We start from the raw sequence: 19,357 nt of genomic DNA on the forward strand, positions 1-19,357 counted from the left end.
CCACTCCTACCTCGTCACCACCAGGGGCCTCCACACCAGTTGAGTCAGCCGCTCACAACGTCACTGATGGATCTGCAGCTGACGCTTGAAGACGATGCGTCGCGTTGAGTTAGTAGAAGGAGTAGGCCCTTTAGTAGCTTTTGTTGTATATAACTTTGTAGTCTAATGCCCCACGAGCATGTTTTTTTGTCATCTACTAGATCCGAAAACTCTTGTAATAGTGACCTAGTGAATATAGTCCTAGGTTTGTATATTAATCTATGTATGTTTTGTGCTTTGTGTGTTGTGCTGCTTCTTGATGTCTCTTTGTTTGTGCTTGGCAAGGTTGCCATTGCGTTCTATCTCACTTGCTCCTATCTTGTAGCTTCATACCTAAACTCTTGCTTTCTCTCTTATCCTTGGAGAACAGATGGAAAAAATAAGGCAGTCATCTCGCATTCAGGAGTGACGCCAAAAGATCCTCACCAACGTAGCCCATGAGGGTGAAGCCAAAGTGGAAGTCGCAAGAAGAACAAGTGGGAGAGGCCGTGGAGGCCAAGGTGGTCGAACAGGCCAGCAGGGCCAAAGGGGCTGAGGCAGAGTCGATGGAGGCCGAGGTACACGAAGAGGCAGAGCCACCGACAACTAGCTCAACCATGAACCAAGTGAGCAGGAAGAGCACATGGAGGAAAATGAGGCTGAGGAAGACCTAGCAGGAGATCAATATTCGGGACAGGAGGAGGTACAACAAAGCCTCCATAGCAGCTAGAGGACCCGACTGCCCCCACCATCAGGTAATGACCTAGTGGTAGTAATGGCCAATCAGACCCGTCTGATGGAGGCCATAGCACAGGGAGCAAACTATAACCGAGGTTACAGTTTCGGACCCCATAGCAAGTTGGCAGAATTCATGAGGATCAAGCCTCTAACGTTTGATAACATCAAAGACTCACTAGAGGTTGACGATTGGCTTAGGGCCATCACTAGGAAGCTCAATGTCATCCACTATAAAGGTCGAGATAGGGTGAATCTAGCAGCTCACCAGCTCACCAGGATAGTGGAAGCATGGTGAGAGAATTACTGCGAAGCCTCAGAGGATGCTGAAGCCATCACCTTGGAGGAGTTCTGCGAGGAATTCAGGAAATACTATGTGCCAGAAAGAACCATGGAGATGAAGGCTGATGAGTTCCATAGCCTGAAGCAAGGTTCAATGATGGTAAACATGTACATCAGGAAGTTCATCAGGCTTTCCCGCTATGCACCCGAAGATGTGTGAACTGACAAGAAGAAACATGATCACTTCAAGAAAGGACTGCATCATAGCTTGTATGTCCAGCTAGTACCTGCCATCTATCCTGATTTCAACACTTTGATGAACAGGACACTCCTCTTAGAAGAAGCTCGTGCACCCATAGAGTTTGAGAGAAAAAGGAAATCCACCGATCAGAGGCCGAGGCAGCAGGACAATAGGTTCCAGAGGAACATACCTAGCTCACGACAGAGAACCCAATACCAGCAGCGGTAGACTATGCAGTATCAGATTCCGGGATCCACATCCCACGCAGCGGCACTAGCCTACCGCAATCCAAATACAGGATAGTCCTAGCAGAGCAGCACCCCAACGCCAGTAGATGGGCAGAGAGCATGCTATATCTGCAACCAACCGAACCACTTCATGATAAACTGCTATAATGCTGATAGGAGCAATGATCCAGCTCGTTCTAATCCGTAGGCAACCCCTAGAGTCTCAACAGTGGGAACATGACAAGGAGGGAGCTAGTCTGTAGGACAGTCCCGAAGGACTTCGTAGACCTTCAGGCGAGGCCGCGTGAACCACATTCATGTACAGGAAGCCCAGGAAGCGCCAGAGGTTATACTCTGTGAGTTCCCTGTCAGTTCAACTCTTGCAACGGTATTATTTGATTCAGGAACTTTGCATTCGTTTGTTTCTTCAAAGTTTGCTGCACTTCATGAGTTGCCAACTGTTGTTCTTAAGAATCCTAAGCTTATCCAATCCCCTGCAGGAAATATCTTGTGTCACCTAGGATGCCCCCGAGTTAAACTCCTTTGAAGTGGGGTAGAGTTCCTAGTAAACCTAGTGGCTCTGAATTCGGATGGAATAAATATCATCCTTGGTATAGATTAGTTAACCAAGCACGAGAGCAATATAGCTTGTCATAGTAGAAAGGTTACCCCGGTCAATCATGAAGGAATCAAAGTAGAGTTTGAACCTAAAGGACCCAAATCGGACCCTATGGTATGCAACCTATCTACCAAGTCAATAGAAGATGTGCTAGTAATATGTGAATACCCAGATGTATTTCCGGAGCAATTATATGGTATTCCACTAGACCGCGATATAGAGTTTATTATTGATCTCTTACCCGGAACAACTCCAATTGCCAAGAGACCTTATAGAATGCCCATAAATGAACTGGAAGAATTAAAGGAGCAGATTAGAGAATTGCAAGAAAATGGATTCATCAAACCTAGTTCTGCACCATAGGGTCACTAGTTTTGTTTGTACAGAAGAAAGATGTGAGCTTTAGGATGTGTATTGATTATCGTTCCTTGAATGAGGTGACCATCAAGAACAAGTGCCCGCTACCTAGGATCGATAACCTATTCGACCAGCTGAAATGAGCCAAATACTTGTCTAAGATAAACTTGAGGTTAGGTTATTACATTTAAAGATTAGAGAAAGTGATTTCCAAAAGACCGCATTTGTGACGAGATATGGATTGTACGAGTTTATAGTCATGTCTTTTGGACTAACAAATGCTCCGGCATACTTCATGAATCTGATGAATAAGGTGTTCATGGAAGAACTTGATCAATTTGTGATAGTGTTCATTGATGATATTCTTATCTATTCAAAGAGTACCGAAGAGCACGAAAAAGGCTAAGAGCACATCAGTTCAACGCTAAATTCAGCAAGTGTGAGTTTTAGTTTCGAGAAGTGGCATTTCTCGGACATGTCCTAACAACAGAAGGAGTGTCTATAGACCCTTCAAAGGTTAATGCAATAGTTGATTGGAATTAACCGACCAATATCTCAGAAATCAGAAGTTTCCTAGGGTTGGTAGAATATTACCGCAAGTTTATTGAAGGATTTTCAAAGTCGGCGTGCCCAGAACACGGGCACAAGTTCCCGTAAACCATAAATGGAAAACAACCGCTATGGGTCTACAGTTTGATGTTACAGGGGGTTGGAAATGCATCCCTTCGATCGGTCCCGTCGGTCTTCACGTCCCAGCTGCAGCAGGCGCAGGGGCGCCTCTCACGCCCGTCCGGTCAGAGTTGGTCTGGCACAGCCTGATGCAATAGGGCGATAGGCGATAAGCTTCGAGCCTGTCGCAAATATCTTCAAGCCGTCTTCCTTTATGTGCCCCACGAGGGGATACACGATGGGACCCGACGCATTAAATGTTCCCACGCCTTCCTGCCAGGCGGTGGCAGGGACTGATGTATTCAGTACGACAGGCGTGGGGGAGAGTGGTTGGATGTGACCGTTCACGCCCCTCATTAAATGCAGCATCGGGCCTCCCACCGATTGACACCTCACCGTGGGGCCCTTGCGGGATCCACCGGCAGGGGGCTTCTTAGGTCTTCGGGGAACTCGGGGTGCTCGGGGGCCAGCAGTACTTGGCCCCGAGCACCCCCTCCCGGAACTATCTTCCTTCGGGTCTTCGGGGAACTCGGGGAGCTCGGGGGCCAACAGTACTTGGCCCCGAGCACCCCCTCCTGGAACTGTCTTCCTTCGGGTCTTTGGGGAACTCGGGGCGCTCGGGGGCCAACAGTACTTGGCCTTGAGCACCCCCTCTCGGAACTGTCTTCCTTTGGGTCTTCGGGGAACTCGGGGCGCTCCGGGGCCAGCAGTACTTGGCCCCGAGCGCCCCCTCCCGGAACTGGGAAGGCGCCACATGGCATTGCGCTGTCTTGGCCCCGGGACTCGGGGACCCCCCGATCCCATATCGCCGACAGTTGTGGCTTATGCATCCAGGCAACTGAAATAACATGAATAGAATTATCTAACCCATGATCTTGAATTAGCAGTAGTTGTGCATACACTTAAGATATGAAGACACCACCTTATTGGAAATAAGTGCAAAATCTATACAGATCACAAGGGTCTTAAGTATATATTCACTCAATCGGATTTGAATCTAAGGCAAAGAAGATGGTTGTAATTGATAGAGGATTACAATCTAGGTATCCAGTATCACCCAGGCAAGGTTAACGTTGTGGCTGATGCCCTTAGCAGGAAAACTTACTGCCATAATCTATAGGTCTAGGAATCAAGGCTAGAAATATTTGCGAAATGCAACAATTGAACTTGCACATGGAAGCAGAAGGACAAATTCACACTCTGGTGGTAAATCCAATACTAGAGGATAACATCCGTGAAGCTCAGTTAAAGGACCAGGAGATTCAATAAATGAAGAAGAATCTCAGTTTAGATAAAGCACCGGAGTTCAGAATAGATCCACAAGGAATTATGTGGTACAAGGATCGATTATGTGTACCGAATCGAAAAAATCTTAGAGAATTAATCATGGATGAAGCTCACAACACACCCTATTCTATTCATCCTAGATGTACCAAGATGTTCACAAATCTGAGAGCCAAATATTGGTGGTCAGGAATGAAGGTAGACATAGTAGGATTTGTCGCTCGATGCGACACCTGTCGAAGGGTCAAAGCTAAGCACCAAAGACCTGCAGAATTACTGCAACCATTACTGATCCAACATGAAAGTGAGATGAAATTGGTATGGATTTCATAGTTAGACTACCGAGAACTCAGAAGGGTAACAACTCCATATGGGTTATAGTGGACCTCCTGACTAAAGTATCCCACTTCATACCTGTTAAGACGACCTATAGCGGGGACAAATTGATAGACTTATATATTGACAATATTTTGAGGTTGCACGGAGTCGCTAGTAGGATCATCTCCGATCGAGGACCCCAGTTCATAGCAAGGTTTTGGAAAATCCTACACACAACCCTGGGAACTAAACTAGATTTTAGTTCTGCTTACCACCCGCAGACTGGTGGGCAGACTGAAAGAGTAAACCAAGTTCTGGAAGATCTTCTACGAACTTGTGTGTTAACCTACAGTAAAGATTGGGAGAAAAGTCTAGTATTTGTTGAGTTCTCTTACAACAACAATTTTCAAGCTAGCCTGAAAACGTCTCCATTTGAGACGTTGTATGGACGAAAATGTAGAACACCTCTACTATAGTCAGAAGTAGGAGAGCGTTCACTCTTCGGACTTGCGGTAATAAAGGACGCATAAGAACAAGTTGCCAAGATTAGAGAGAATCTGAGAGCAGGTAGAAAGGCTATGCTGATAACCGAAGGAGAAGCTTGACCTTTAAAGTTGCAGACTACGTCTACCTTAAGGTGTCCCCAATAAGAGGCAACCGAAGATTTCAAGTTCATGGAAAATTGTCACCCAGATATGTGGGGCCTTATGAGATACTCAACAAGATTGGAGACCACCAGGACCGCTTAAACGGAGAACTAGTTCCGACATAGTTTACTCTTCGAACATATTCTCGTCGCTGCCTCTTGGAACCGAAGTCCTGACTTGAGTCACCGGAGATGGCAAGTACCACATTTCGGGCCTCCCTGACGCTGTGTACAGAACAGGCGTTGCTTGCCGGGGCTTCGATGGCCATGCGAGGTGGCGGGGATGACAACTCATTTGTCAGGGGGTATTGCTGATAGCCTCCAGACCAGTGCGAAGGATGATATACTAGATGGGGAGCCGAAGGTGGCACCCCGAAGGCCCGCGAGTACTGTGATTCCCCATTAGTCTTGGGAGTCTCCACGTGGTATATTGTCCGATGGTCAGGGGCCTGGCTTGAACTAGATGATCCCGCGGTTTGCTTGTGTAGGCCCTCCTTCAATGCAACCACGTGCGGGCACACCTTCGTCATGTGCCCGGCATCCTCACCATGAACCATACAGTACAAAGCTCTCGTACGACAGCCTCCACGCCCTCGGCCCCTGGCTCCTCCTCTTTCCTTTGGTTGTCCTCTTTCCTTTCCTTCCTCGATGCTGGACACATTCCTTTTCTACCCCCTTGACTGAGAAAAATGATGCCTATTTTACCCTTTCTGCTTTCCTAGGGAACAATGGTGTTCTTTCGGCTGATCCTCTCTCTCCCTCCTCTGTGATTTGCCTTCATCCCTGGACCTGCAGTGCTTGTCTTCGTCGTTGGACTTGGGGTGCTTGGGTTATGAGGGGCAGAGGTCGGAATGCGTCCGGGACTCGTCCTCCTCTGCCCTTGAATATTTCTCCATCTTGGTGAAGAGATCGTCAACATTCTTGACTAGCTTCCGGGCCAGGCGTGATGCTAGCGCCCCCTGCCGAAGCCCTTGTCGAGACGCGTCGATCACCGTGTCATCGCTCAAGCCCTTCGCCTAGCACTTCACACGCATGAAGCGGTGCATGTACTCCTTCAAACTCTCACCATCCTTCTGCTTCACTGCGAATAGATCTCCCACCATAACTGGAGCGGTGTAATTTCCTTGGAAATGTGAGAAAAGAGCTTCGCGGAGCTGCTCCCAAGAGTAAATTGTCACATCCCAAAATGCATATTTATGTCATTGAGCATTCATGAGCATCATGTTTAATTTTTGAGCTATTGATGAGCATTGGTTAAGTTGAATTGAGTTAAAAATTGGAAATTCACAAGAAATGTTAAAAACAAGGCGAAATGAATCTTTATAAAGGAACTAACAAATTCACCATACAACCTAGGGCTAGAATTTTTTTAGAAATTAGTGCATCACTTAAGATGATTGTTAGTAAATTTTTCCAGATTTTAGGGAATTTAATCGATGCCTTAAAAATTGCTAAAAGTTATGAAAGTAACAAAATTTGGAGAATTTTAGTTTAAATTCCACATAGGCTATGAGGGCGAATCCAATTCAAATGGGTTCATCTCGAATTATAGTTGTTGTACAAGAATCCTTAGAATTTTTGGAGGATTAAAGCAATGGTTTGCTTTAATAGAGAGAGAGAAAGGAAAATGGGGGAAAAGGAAAAAGGGCACTGTTTAGTGGGGCCACAAGGGCTGGCCATCTTCTTCAACCGGTCACCCACTCTCACTCTCTCTCACACTCTCCCTCTCACTCTCTCATCCAGCCCCAAAGAGGGAAGCGGCTCTCCCTCAACACCTCTCCTCTCCCCCTCCAAATCCCACCCAAAACTCCCAAAATCAACCCTTGCATGCTACATTATTGCCTTCCCAAGTACCTAAGCTTCCATTCCATCTAAGTCGTGGCTGCATGCATGGTGGATTGAGGAAGATCGAGAAGGAGAAGAGGGCTGCATTGTTTCAGCTTGAAGGAACATCGAGCAACTGTGGAGCTGCTGCACGCCGAGCTCCACCACCGATGCAGGCCAACCCCTATTTCATTTTGGCAAAATTTGCTGTGGGACACTGGACATTTGTGAGCTTTGCTATTTCACACCCAACTTTCATGAATTAGCCGATGGACACTTTAAAATTGTGATTCTTCGCAGCAGGACACTGCAACCATTAAAGTACTATATCCTATGATTTTTGGTGAGAGAGTGCTCGTGAAAGGACTATTGTGCCCTTTGGGCTTGTAGCAGCATTTTTATCTTGACGGGACCATTTTTCACTCTTGAAAGTGGCGTATCTATGCTGCCTGAGCATTGTAACTGATTTATTTTCATAAAAAAATATGTAACATGCAGTTTTGAATATGGAGAATGATAAATTTGCATGTATATAGTCTGTTACCACTGATAGCTGCCTTAATTTCCATGCATATATGCATGGAGAGAACATCACAAAATATTGATCGAATTTAGCCCAAGTCTGGCATAAACATCACAAATAAGCATCACATCTTAGCCTTACTAGTCTGGCAGAAATTAATATCACATATTAGCCTTGCAAGTTTGGCACAAACATCACCACGTACACAGACTAATAGTGTGAACAAGATATGATCAAAACAACACATATATCTTGTGTCAATCAGAAGTTGTCTTTCTCTTCAATGGCTTCAGCTTTTGTGCTTTCCCTTTGGCATTAGGTGGAGAAGTAGCATTGCCTCCAAACTCCAATTGCCTAACTGAAGAAGCACTGCCCGCATCTTCCAGTTGCCTCCGACGACTGGAGAAATGTAACAGAGAACAGATTTATTCATTGAACCACAAAACTGAACTTGAGAATAACTATGGAGCATGACTTACCTCCTAGTGTTTCCTCAACCGCCAGAGCAACCAATAAATCATTCACATTGGTAGTACCTCTACCCACAACTATCCGAAATTTGTTGGTAACACGATATTCTTGGCTGCCATCATCACACATCTCAACATAAGGTCCTACGGACACGGCAACTCTACATACTGTCATAGGGTCCATCCAAAAAAATAGGAAGAAAATCAACAATCAATCGGCTATAATCGAAGAAATTAGAGCAAAAGTAACCTAATTTGTGCAACCCATGACAATTTGACAGCACATGCATGCATACCCTTTTGGCACCCATGACCAATTCATGGGCTTCGAGAGCGCTTCCATGGATGGGAGTCCCGGAGCTTCCAAGCATGGGACTTCCGGTGCTTCGAAGCACGGGACTTCTGGAGCTTCCATGCTTCCTTGAGCAGGCAGGACCATGGAGAGGGAGGGACAGCAGGGGGTTCGGCAACTGAAACAGCACTGCTCCAACTGAAATTTTGAGAACTGAAACAGAACAGATAGTCGACTTCAGACAGTCATATCTCCCAAACCGTGTGGCTAAAATTTCTGAAAATTCACGGGCATGTAGAATTTTATACTCTCTATATCTTTACTTCACATTGGAGAAACTGGTTCGGCCTCTAAAGTGATCGAAAACTGAATAGATCTATTACTGTTCCACACAACATCAGAACCTGACAGCCAACTTAAAAAATCCATAACTCCTAAACCACTTGGGCTAAAATCGTGAAATTTCACGAACAAATAGATCTCTGAATCCCCTACAACTTTTGTATTATCAGGTTTTAGAGGAAAAATCATCTTGGCAACAAAAAACATCACCCTAATAGAAACTGCCAGTTCTGAAATTCCAGGAAACACATGCTGTGCATACATAGATGATTCCCCCAACTAAAACACCTCTAAAACGACGGGCTAAACATCAAATCGCAGACAAACAGATGGGGAAATACTTGAATCCATACCTTGTAGCACCACAGTGAGGATCCCCAGCGGAATCCCCTTCTCTTCCCTCTCTTCTTCCTCCTTCTTTCCCCTTCTTCTTCCTTGCTGCCTTCCCCTTCCTCCTTCCTCCTTCTTCCTTGCGTCAAGCAACAGCAACAGCAATGGGTGGACGTTCAGGGGCAGGGGGAGCAGCAGGGAGGGTGTGGTGTCCAGCAGAGTGAGGGAGAGAAAGAGAGCCAAGGGCATTTAGCGTCATTTACAAAAATTTCTCTCATCCAAATAGCCACAATTTTATAGTGTCCATCGGCTAATTCATGAAACATAGGTGTGCAATAGCAAAGGGCACGAAAGTACAATGTCTCACCGCAAATTTTACCTTTCGTTTTCGGTGGATGATGCGCATTGCAGCTACCGTGGTCTTTTCCCCTTGACGCAGCTACTTCCTGTGGTTTTTCCCAACCACTGGTCACCACCGTTGACAAGAACAGCGAGGTGAGTTTCCTAGAATCCCAAAGAATTGGTTGCATTGGTTGCACACGTAGTTTGAGTATGACTTATACATTCTTGCTGCAACATCATGTTAGCCGAGCTCGACCTTGCCCTTGTTGCAAAAGAGCCACTAAGAGGGAGATAAATTAGAATAAGCACATGTAAGTTTAACTTGTTTGATTGGTCAATAAAACCTGGAATCCATGCACTAGTGCAATCACATAATCCTGCAGAAATAGCTTCGACATGGAGAATGAACCGCAGGATGATCTATGCAAACTTAGGTGTAGTAATTCCATAGGATGTTCCAACATTTTGGATCGGAACTTTCGATTAAATACAAATCCGCCAACCTGAGAACCCCATTTTCGTAAGAACCAGAGGTTTCGACCCTGATCCTGATCGGAACTTCTAACCAAAACACCGGAACTTCCGGTTAAATAGAATTTAGCGAACCCGTGAACCTAATGTTTCCAATTTTTGGATAGTCGGACTGATCGGAACTTCCGATATAACCCATCGGAACTTCCGATGCCACTAAGATGTTTTCATCAATAGGACTTTCCATAATTCTTGTGACATTGTATTCATAACTCGGTGTACTACATCTCCACATAGTCATGAACCTTGGAGCATATTTCATAGCATTTCACCATGTTAATTGCGATGCATTTTCATTCTTTTAGCGATCGACGAACTGGAGAGTGACGGGTATTCTTATGGTGGAACTTGTGGTTGATCTTGATTGTCAAGCTAGCACCAAGGCAAGCATCTATACATCTTTCACCTTATTTTTATACATGATGGTGGATATATTTTTGCTAGTTATTGCTATGTATCGTATATGCATATTTTAGCGAGTTGATGCTGGGATTGTGGGTAGAACCTATTCGCTGCACATGTCCTTACATTGATATTGTTGCTATCTTGATCCTTGTAACCTGGGTGTCACTTGCTAATGTCCAATTTAAAAGTTGATGCGATATGCTTAGCATGCATAGGTCACCGGTAGAAGTTGTGCGGTGGATCGCCCATCGTTCACGAACTTAGGGCTTAAACTGTTGTTTACTAAAATAATGTTGTTGGGATGATGAGATCGTGAGGATGAGACAAGATGCGGGTGGTGTTAGGGGTAGATCGGGAGAGGGACCCGGGTGCCATAGACTATTTGCATCGATTAAGCACCGTTCGTTGGCACTGTTGACTTAAGCACTTTTCCGTACTTCCACATATCCGAATAGGGAAAGGATGAGCCAAGTATCATAAGCCGCCGTGTTCATTTAACTCATGCGCCCATGATGTGAGCAAGTGAGCTTGTAAGAGGCATCTGAGGTTGCTCTACGAGTAGAACTAGGTGGCCTCCACATACTCGAGCATGGGAATAAAGGTTTAGGGTGAGTACATGAATGGTTGTCACATGAATCATCGCTTGCAACCGATAGGTTGTATGGAGGGTGGTCTCGTGTTGTGTGGATAAAGATGTACTCCCCTGCAGGGTGTAAAAATCAATTCGGATTGCCGTGCTCTCAGTTATGAGCAAGCTTAATGCTCACGAGACATCATCGTAGAGTTCCATTTGGTATTTGTGGCATGGTCGTATGTGGGATGAAATGAGGTGGTTCATTTATGTCTTATGTTAAGAAGAGCATATGTGGTTATATGTGGGATGAGTTGAGATAGTTCTCTATGTTCTTATTTTGAGAAGGTCATGTTTACATGTTGGCTATGTTTATGCACTTGAGGTCATGTGGAGATAGTGTATACATTGATAAATGCTAGATGTTCATAATCATTTGTTGATTAAATTGCTCTTCGCATAAAACAACTTAACCTTGTGGCATATTCTTGCTACTTCATCCAAATGCATAATACTTCGAGTCGGAAATATTATATACCCATATTGTATAAGTTTTGCTAGTAACTTCGTATTCACGATGCTATTGTTGAGTTTTTGTAGGTGTGGATGAGCTCATGTACGGCTACTTTGTGCCCGCCGGCTTCTGCGAAGGGCAAGAGTAGTGACGTCCTTCTCGAGCTAACCCCGGTGGTGCCTTAGGGCAATGACGCCGCCGGTCTTTTGTTGTTTTAGTTATCTTTCCGCTACGCGTAGACGTTTAATTGTTAGATGAAGAACTTGACTTGTAATATAATCATCTAGCAATGTGTTTTGTGAATTGAGAGCTTGAACTTGTCACTACGTCAAAATAGCTTATTAGTGACAGGTGATAACCATCATTAGTGACGGGTAAAATCCATGTCACTCCAAACACGTCACTAATGTGGACACATTAGTGACAGGTCTGCACCCGTTACTAATGACATATATTAGTGACGGGTATGGATCCAGACCCGTCACTGATGGCTATACATCAGTGATGGGTTGGGTTCAGACTCGTCACTAATGAGCACTTGAAAAAAAAACAGGAAATGGCCTATATTTTTTTCCTCATGCACTTACTAAACAAAGATATGAAAACCAATCATGTACTAATTTGAACACCAGTGCACAATGAAGCATAGGACGCAGAGGAGGTTCACACATCAGATCGGTAATCAAACAAGACATCAAGAACTAAAGCAAGAGCTCGACTAGCAGCAAGCGCACATGTGGACAATCCACACACGACATTCTCCTTGCTTCACTATCTTGGCTGTTCTCTTACAGCAGCACTTTAATCCTGCAAAAACAGGTGGTTCAGATACAGAGGTTAGCAAGGTTCCAGGACACAAGAATGGTATTGCAAAGAGTATAGCCTTGTATCGGAAGGATGGCAATGATGTGGAGAGCAACCCAATTTATTTCTATAGTATTAAAAAAAAGGCAACTTAGCTCCCACTAATCTATTTGATATGACTAATCCAATGTGTTATAGACATGGTAGTTGCGTGGACTACATTTCTTCTTGCATTTTCCCCATCATATTGTATTATGAAACAGAACAATGGTATCCTAAGTTTGACAGAAGCAAGAATTCGAGCATACACTGAATTATCTGCAGTAGAGATACCAGAATTTCTAATCTAAACGTGAATTTCTAGCGTAACAAGTTCAAACTAGTACTTGTAAAATTTCTTTGGCTTGTCTAGAGGTTTATTAGGGTAAAACTGATTGAGCTTTTCAACACAAGAGATGCATGGAATGGTTACAAGGGCAGGTTAAATAGGTCATTTTTTTTGCAACTACTTATAGTATCCATCCTATACTAGAACAGTCGGAAATCAAAGGCCTAGTAAGTTCTGCTATGCTTTCACATAGTCGAAAAAAATTTAGCTTGGTAAGACACCTAAAATTTAAAGGTCCATGCTTGTGCTTAAGCTATTTCTTCTACTGGAATTCTAGTTAAACAGGACTAAACTGATCTAGTACACAAATATGAGTAACGAGTACACATCATAGAAGATGAATCAAACAATAGGCAGCAGAAGCATGTTTGATACATCATGTTCTATTTTCAACCAAGGGTCCCTCACACCATCACAATCCGAAGCACCAAACCCTCACACTTACCGCTTCACAAAGTAGTTCATACATCATGTTATATTTTCTAGATCACATTGATGTGATTTTAATACATTTAATTAAATAAAAAACGATTATTCAAATGTTCTTTACTAACACCTTTTCATTTAGACTGGTTGGCTCAAAATCGGACCGTTTGGTTATCTTTCCCATTATCCAAGCAATGCGGAGTAAATGCAATCTGGCATATGTCTGACAAAAATGAACTTCGCTACTACCAATTTGCAGTCATCTAGCATCAATCACATATAGCATATGTACCTAGAGATGAGATAACACACATTGTATCAAACAGAACCGTATTCATATGAAACCAGAGTGCTAACAATGGGCATTAGGCACCACCAATCATCAAAACATTGAGACATCTTCTAGCAATTCACTATCCACAGCTGTACCAAGATGACAAATCTAATGAACCGGCCCGGCCTATAAGTTAGAACTTCGATGATTTATGCGTTACTAACCTACAATCCTAAATTCTTCCAAAAGACTAAAAGGAAGAACTTTTTCTTGTGAGACGTATAATCTGAACGAGAGAAACACATAAATCGTCAACATAAGTAACGAAAACCTCACGGAAAATAGCATGAAAACACAAGCTTTATCACCCAATCCACAGCGCAACAGAAGAGTAAGGAATCAAGGCATGGAGCAAAGAAGAGGCTAACCTGTGCCTCAAGAGCACCTCCTCGAGCGTCTCTTCCTTCCGCTGTCATCGGCGATGCTGTCGTCGGCGAGCCACATCTCGTACTGGAGCATGCTGAGTCCGAGGTCAAAGTAGGGGACGGGGATCTCATCGGTCCTCTCGAGCGGGATCTTGATCTGACCGATGATGGGGATGTTGACGAGAAGGACCATGCGGATGAGGTAGGGGATCATGCTCCCGGGTTGGATGTCCTTGTAGATGCTCTTGATGTCGTCAAAGATGAGCAAGACAGGGATCTTGACGATCTCCTCGCCGTGGGCGTGGATGGTGCCAGCGTTAGGGATAAGACCGAAGACGAGCTTGCTGCCATCACTATCAATGAGGTAGTTGATGTAACCATGGGTCTTCACAGCGCCATGTCGACCGGAGTCACGGCTGACCCTCCTTCACCTGTGATGCTGCCCTCCCATAGCCTCCGTCGCATGCTGGTGGTGGTGACTGACCGCCGCCCCCAAAGAGGAGTGCGCGGTGGCGCAACAGTGAGGAGAGGTAGGGGAAACCCTAACCGTGGTTGGGCAGGGAGATCTTTTATCCGCGTGAGGGCGCACCTCTCTTCTGGGCCAGCTCAAAGGCCATAGTGGCCCAGGCCCAAGTTTTCATTTGTCGACGCGTTGGGGAGCTGCTGGAGTGCTGGTTCCTGACCAGTTGATCATTAGTGATGGGTGATAACGAATACCCGTTACTAATGATCAAGTTATTAGTGACGGCTTGTCAAGTGACCTGTCACTGTTATCATTAGTGACGGGTGATTTTCTTACCCATCACTAATGATCTATCATTAGTATCATTAGTGACGGGTCTGATACGAGTCCTAGCCTGGGGTGACATTAGTAATGCCTTGTCACTAGACCCATCACTAATGGGTCATTAGTGACAAGGTCTAATCGGGCGTCACTAATTAGGTGTCACTAATATTGATTTCTTACGTAGTGTGTGATGTAGCTCTCAGTCCTTTAGTTTCAGCTTATAGCACTTAAATTATGGACGTGTAATATCATCTAAGGCATGTAACGTAATTTAATCACTTGCTCTTTATTATATCTTGAGATGATATGCTTGTTATAAAGGTATGTGTGTTGATCTTGGGCATGTGAGCACATACCGGGACTACCGGAATTGCATTCGTTTTAATCGAATTAGTGGCTGCGATGGACGTCTTTAGATGTGTGTTAGGACATGGCACGTCGAATGACGGGTGTGTGCTAGCTCTCATCATTATAGACGGCCGGCCCAATTTTGTTAAGCCGAGTGCGATTTGGATAGTTCTCACATAAATCTTCCCCAGGGGTAGCGAAGTGTACCACGAGAGCGCTACCCCCTTGATGGCCAAGACGAAGGCCTTGCCATCGTTGAGTCATCTCCCCCAGCGAATTCCACTCCCGCTTCGAAACTCATCACAAACTCTCTCAGATCCGTCTCACCACTGTACAAGTGGAGACGAGGCATCTTGAATCCCAGAGGCTAGGGCCGCATCTGCAAGCCCAGGGACATCGGTGAATTGGCATCCACCGCTCGCGTCCAGACTGGCTCTCCCGAACCCTGGCCCAGAGAGGGCTCTGGGTCCCTGCGTCCCCCCGATGCTCCCTGCTGCGAAGCCATTGACTGGTGTAGGGATTTGAGCTCCTCCATGAGATCTTGCACCAGCTTTGCAGTTTCCTCTGCTTGCCGCCTCAGCCTCTAGACTCTCAGACTCCTGGGTTCCCCGGGCTTCGTGCTCCTGGCCTCCTTGCATTTCAAGGTCATGGCCCCTTTGGGATTCAGGGTTAGGAAGGCCCCCTTCGCCCCCCTCGACCTCAGCTCTCCGCTCCTGGCCTGAAGGATCACCTTCAGGCTCTTCCTCCTACCTCGCCTTCGATATCCTAGTTCTCGGTGGCATGGCTGGTTATGTTTGATCCCCATGGAGGGTGCCAAATGTTGGGATCTCAATCTCAACACAATGAACTGGTATTAATTACGTCTAAATAGTTCACCCATTACATCAATGGGGTAGGGGTATTTATAGCCATGCCCCCAACCACTCTTGGTTACATTACATTAGTGCCCTTCCATCCCCAGGAATATTCCTCCTGATCCTAGGAATAATCCAGGAATATTCCTGGGCATTATGGTCTACGCACAATTACAAAACCCTAGCTCAACAAGACCCACGTGTCTCGCTATTAAGGACACGTGTCACGCTACCCTTCGGCTCTAATAGCGACTCCCTTCGGACCGAGCCCCGGCCTTGACCCCTTCGGTTCCTCTTCGCTCGAGGTGATCCTTCGGGCTTCTCCCACTGGTCGTCACTTCATGTTCAACTGCCCTCTGGGTTCTGGGACTTTGCTTCGTATCCCGTGACCCTCCAGGCCCCCTGCTTCGCATCACCCTTTGAGACTGTTGTTTGAGCCTACGGGCTTCTTGTCTTTCGTCACATGCCCTTTGGCTTGTACCTACAGAACATAGTGAAGATAACTCCGTAGAAATGTTAGCGTTGCCACTTCATATTTGGGGTAGGCTGATGTGGCCGAAGTCAACAAAAGGTGCTGACTTGGTACCATTCCCCCAACACATTGAATTGCAACTCATCCATATCAGTTTTTGTAGGATTATTAGGCCTATGAATGGACTTCATGCTGACATCTACTACCCTCCAAACATCTAATACTTTGGCATCAAGATAACAACACATGAGGATCTTCCAATTGGGGAAATTCGTGCCGTCAAAGTGAGGGGCCCTACCAACATCCATTCCATCCCCGGACATCACTTCTCACTAGGCAGTGAAGCCTAAAATGTCCAAATGTGAGCCGTATGCTCTGATATCAATTGTAAAGACCGGTGATGCCCTTAGAGGAGGGGGGGGGGGTAAATTAGGGATTATAAAAACTATTCGGCTCAATTCAATAGGATAAACCTAAATCAATATCTACCTAAACATGCTATAGGTTTATCTAGTGTGGCTACTCTATCCCAACAAAGTTTTGCACCTAAGTTCCAATCTTACAAACTACATATGAAAGTTCTAAGAAAGGTAAATGCGGAAAGAAAATGGTGCAATAAATAAGTGCGGAATGCAAATGAGATAGAGAGCGCAAACTTAGCACGATGACTTTTTTTTATGGTATCGATGAGTTGCCTCTCACCACTAGTCCACATTGGAGCGCTTTGCAAGGGACAAAATCCCCGGTCGGATAACTCCATGGCTGTATCCTTCAAAGCTACCCACACATTGCTACAAGGTGTACCCGGATGCACATAGTTGTCTTCACTAAGGTAATGCTCAACCGATACGGCTCGGGCCACTCATCCTGCTCACAATGCTCGCGGCTGCTCCACAAAACTGTTTGGACAGTCTCGCAAGACTCACTGTTGCCAAGCCGTCTAGGTGTAGGCAAACACCAAAAGCAACAAGTGTGGATCACTCACTTGGTCCAACTCTAGGCTAACCACCTAGCTAGATGCACACTAGACCTAAAATAGCAATAATCAAGTCCTTAATCTTGTGCTAGTTGCCTTGATCTTCAACTTCAACTTAAAGGTGGCTATCAAACTCTCTAGGATGAGTGAGTGACTTTCCTAGAGTTTCAGAAACCTCAAATGGCCAAGGGGTGGAGTATTTATATCCCTAAGACCACAAACTAGCCTTTGGAGCTCGGGCTGCAAAAACTCTAGTCACTGTATGATACGATGACCCCACCATATGTGTAACACATGGCGTCCAAAATCTGCTTCTAGCTCAACCCACTTGTGGGGTGGGCCCATGTACGCATAGTACCTCTCTTAAACTTTTGTCCTCATTTAGTGTAAAAGGGTTAATCCAGAGGTGCTATGTTTGGAACACAAAGACTTATAAGCTAGCCTGAATCTATCTAAACTACTAAGGTGGTACTAATCCCACCAAACCAAAACACTTTGGGCCACATGGGCCAAAACAGAAGACTAATGGGCATGAGTATTACACTCTTCCCCCTCAGGGTTGATGCCCTTGGCAGCTTACCGCATTAACGATAGGGTAAATACCCAGAATCTCCTCTCAGTGCCACGGTTGTACCATGTCCCCTCCACGGGCCGACATGCTCGCACTTGTGTAGCGAGGGTTGATGCTTTGATACCACCTGTAACACCCCCGCGTCCAAAATATGCTTCTAACTAAGCCCACATGTGGGGCAGGCCCACGTACGCATAACACTTCTCTTACACTTTCGTTCTCACTTCGTGTAAAAAGGTTAATCTGGAGGTGCTATGTTTAGACCACAAAAACTTATAAGCTAACCTGGACCTATGAAAACTACCAAGGTAGTACTAATACCACCAAACCAGAACACTTGGGCCACGTGACCTGAAACCAGAATACTAATGGGCCAAGGTATTACAATATACTACAGTACCTAGCACCGTATGATAAGGTGGTCTACTTCCAACGGTCAGAAATTTGACCTTTAAGGTCTGTCAGTACCTCACCGTATGATACGTTGACCCACCGTATGGTACAGTGACTCCATCCTATGATATGATGGCCTTTAGTTTTCAAGCCACAAACTCTTTGTCTGATAGTACGGTGACCTCGTACTACTACTGTATGATATGGTGACCTCCCCACCATATGATACAGTGAATTGATCTTCTCAGGCACCACATTGGCAAACTCTCTATCTCGCAGTATTGTGCCCACCGTATGATACAGTGACTTTGGAAAACTTCTGGTGTCTTCTGTTTTTACCCACCACATGTTACGGTGCCCCACCGTATGATACAGTGACTTGTATTTCACATGGGTATTGTCTAATTCAATCCATCTCAAGTCCCGATCCTTTTGGTTTTTCTTTTTTTTATGTCTTAGGTCTTCCACTAGTCTATTAGAGCTAGCCAAACCTAATGTTTATCACCTACTAGATAGATATCCTAAAGACACTAGACAAAGTTATTAAAACCAAACCCTTCTTTATAATATGACCAAAGAAAACAAACCTATCTACACAAGTGATGCTTTCAATACCATTATCAATTGTGTAAACAATAGGCCCTTATATCTTCATGAAACTTATCTTTGACCTTGATGATCATCCCTATGAGATGTTTGGAACCCCAAGTTCACCATATTCATAAGACTAAACCTTACATACTAGCAAACAATATTAGTCCCATTAACTATGTTGACATTCATCAACAAAATCATATTGATCAAACGCTAAGATCATTGATCTTTCAGTACACACATCATCATGTGGATGCACCTCATACATAAACACAATCTTTACTATCACATTATATACACATGCATGAGGAAAAAAGAAACCAACACCACAATTGTCCATGCACATAGCATAGGAGTTTGAGGAAATTCTCACCGTGAGACCAAGTTATAATGGTCCGGATTAACGAATCTATCCTTTAGCTGTCTATTGCCATAGGATCAAAATCTATACTTCTACTCATCATGGGCTCTGAGGAAATTCTCACGTTAGTCAGAGAAAAAGAAA

General features: G+C 44.9%; 1 protein-coding gene and 1 long non-coding RNA gene across 2 annotated transcripts; both read right to left on the minus strand.

The window, feature by feature from the left end:
- Nucleotides 1–7,755: 7,755 nt before the first annotated feature.
- Nucleotides 7,756–9,350, minus strand: LOC133890050 (uncharacterized). The gene is made up of 4 exons (XM_062330491.1): nucleotides 9,201–9,350; nucleotides 8,509–8,718; nucleotides 8,223–8,397; nucleotides 7,756–8,142 (listed from the first exon to the last, which is right to left on the minus strand). Exons 2-4 carry the CDS (start codon nucleotides 8,650–8,652, stop codon nucleotides 8,033–8,035), a joined length of 429 nt encoding a protein of 142 aa, XP_062186475.1. The 5' UTR covers nucleotides 8,653–8,718; nucleotides 9,201–9,350; the 3' UTR covers nucleotides 7,756–8,032.
- Nucleotides 9,351–12,111: 2,761 nt separating this feature from the next.
- Nucleotides 12,112–14,407, minus strand: LOC133891695 (uncharacterized). Its single transcript, XR_009904254.1, has 3 exons — nucleotides 13,861–14,407; nucleotides 13,289–13,450; nucleotides 12,112–12,347 (listed from the first exon to the last, which is right to left on the minus strand). It is a non-coding gene; the product is annotated as an uncharacterized LOC133891695 (long non-coding RNA).
- Between the last annotated feature and the right edge of the window lie 4,950 nt (nucleotides 14,408–19,357).

Source organism: Phragmites australis, chromosome 14 (assembly GCF_958298935.1).
Source record: "Phragmites australis chromosome 14, lpPhrAust1.1, whole genome shotgun sequence".
NCBI classification, from domain to species: Eukaryota; Viridiplantae; Streptophyta; class Magnoliopsida; order Poales; family Poaceae; genus Phragmites; species Phragmites australis.

Excerpts from the sequence above, each read along its gene's own strand:
- LOC133890050 (XM_062330491.1), bottom strand. The coding sequence starts at position 8,652 with ATGGTCCTGCCTGCTCAAGGAAGCATGGAAGCTCCAGAAGTCCCGTGC. Across the intron at positions 8,398-8,508 it reads GGTCATGGGTGCCAAAAGGG|ATGGACCCTATGACAGTATG; the intron begins TATGCATGCATG and ends CTATTTTTTTGG. Across the intron at positions 8,143-8,222 it reads GGTTGAGGAAACACTAGGAG|TCGTCGGAGGCAACTGGAAG; the intron begins GTAAGTCATGCT and ends ACATTTCTCCAG.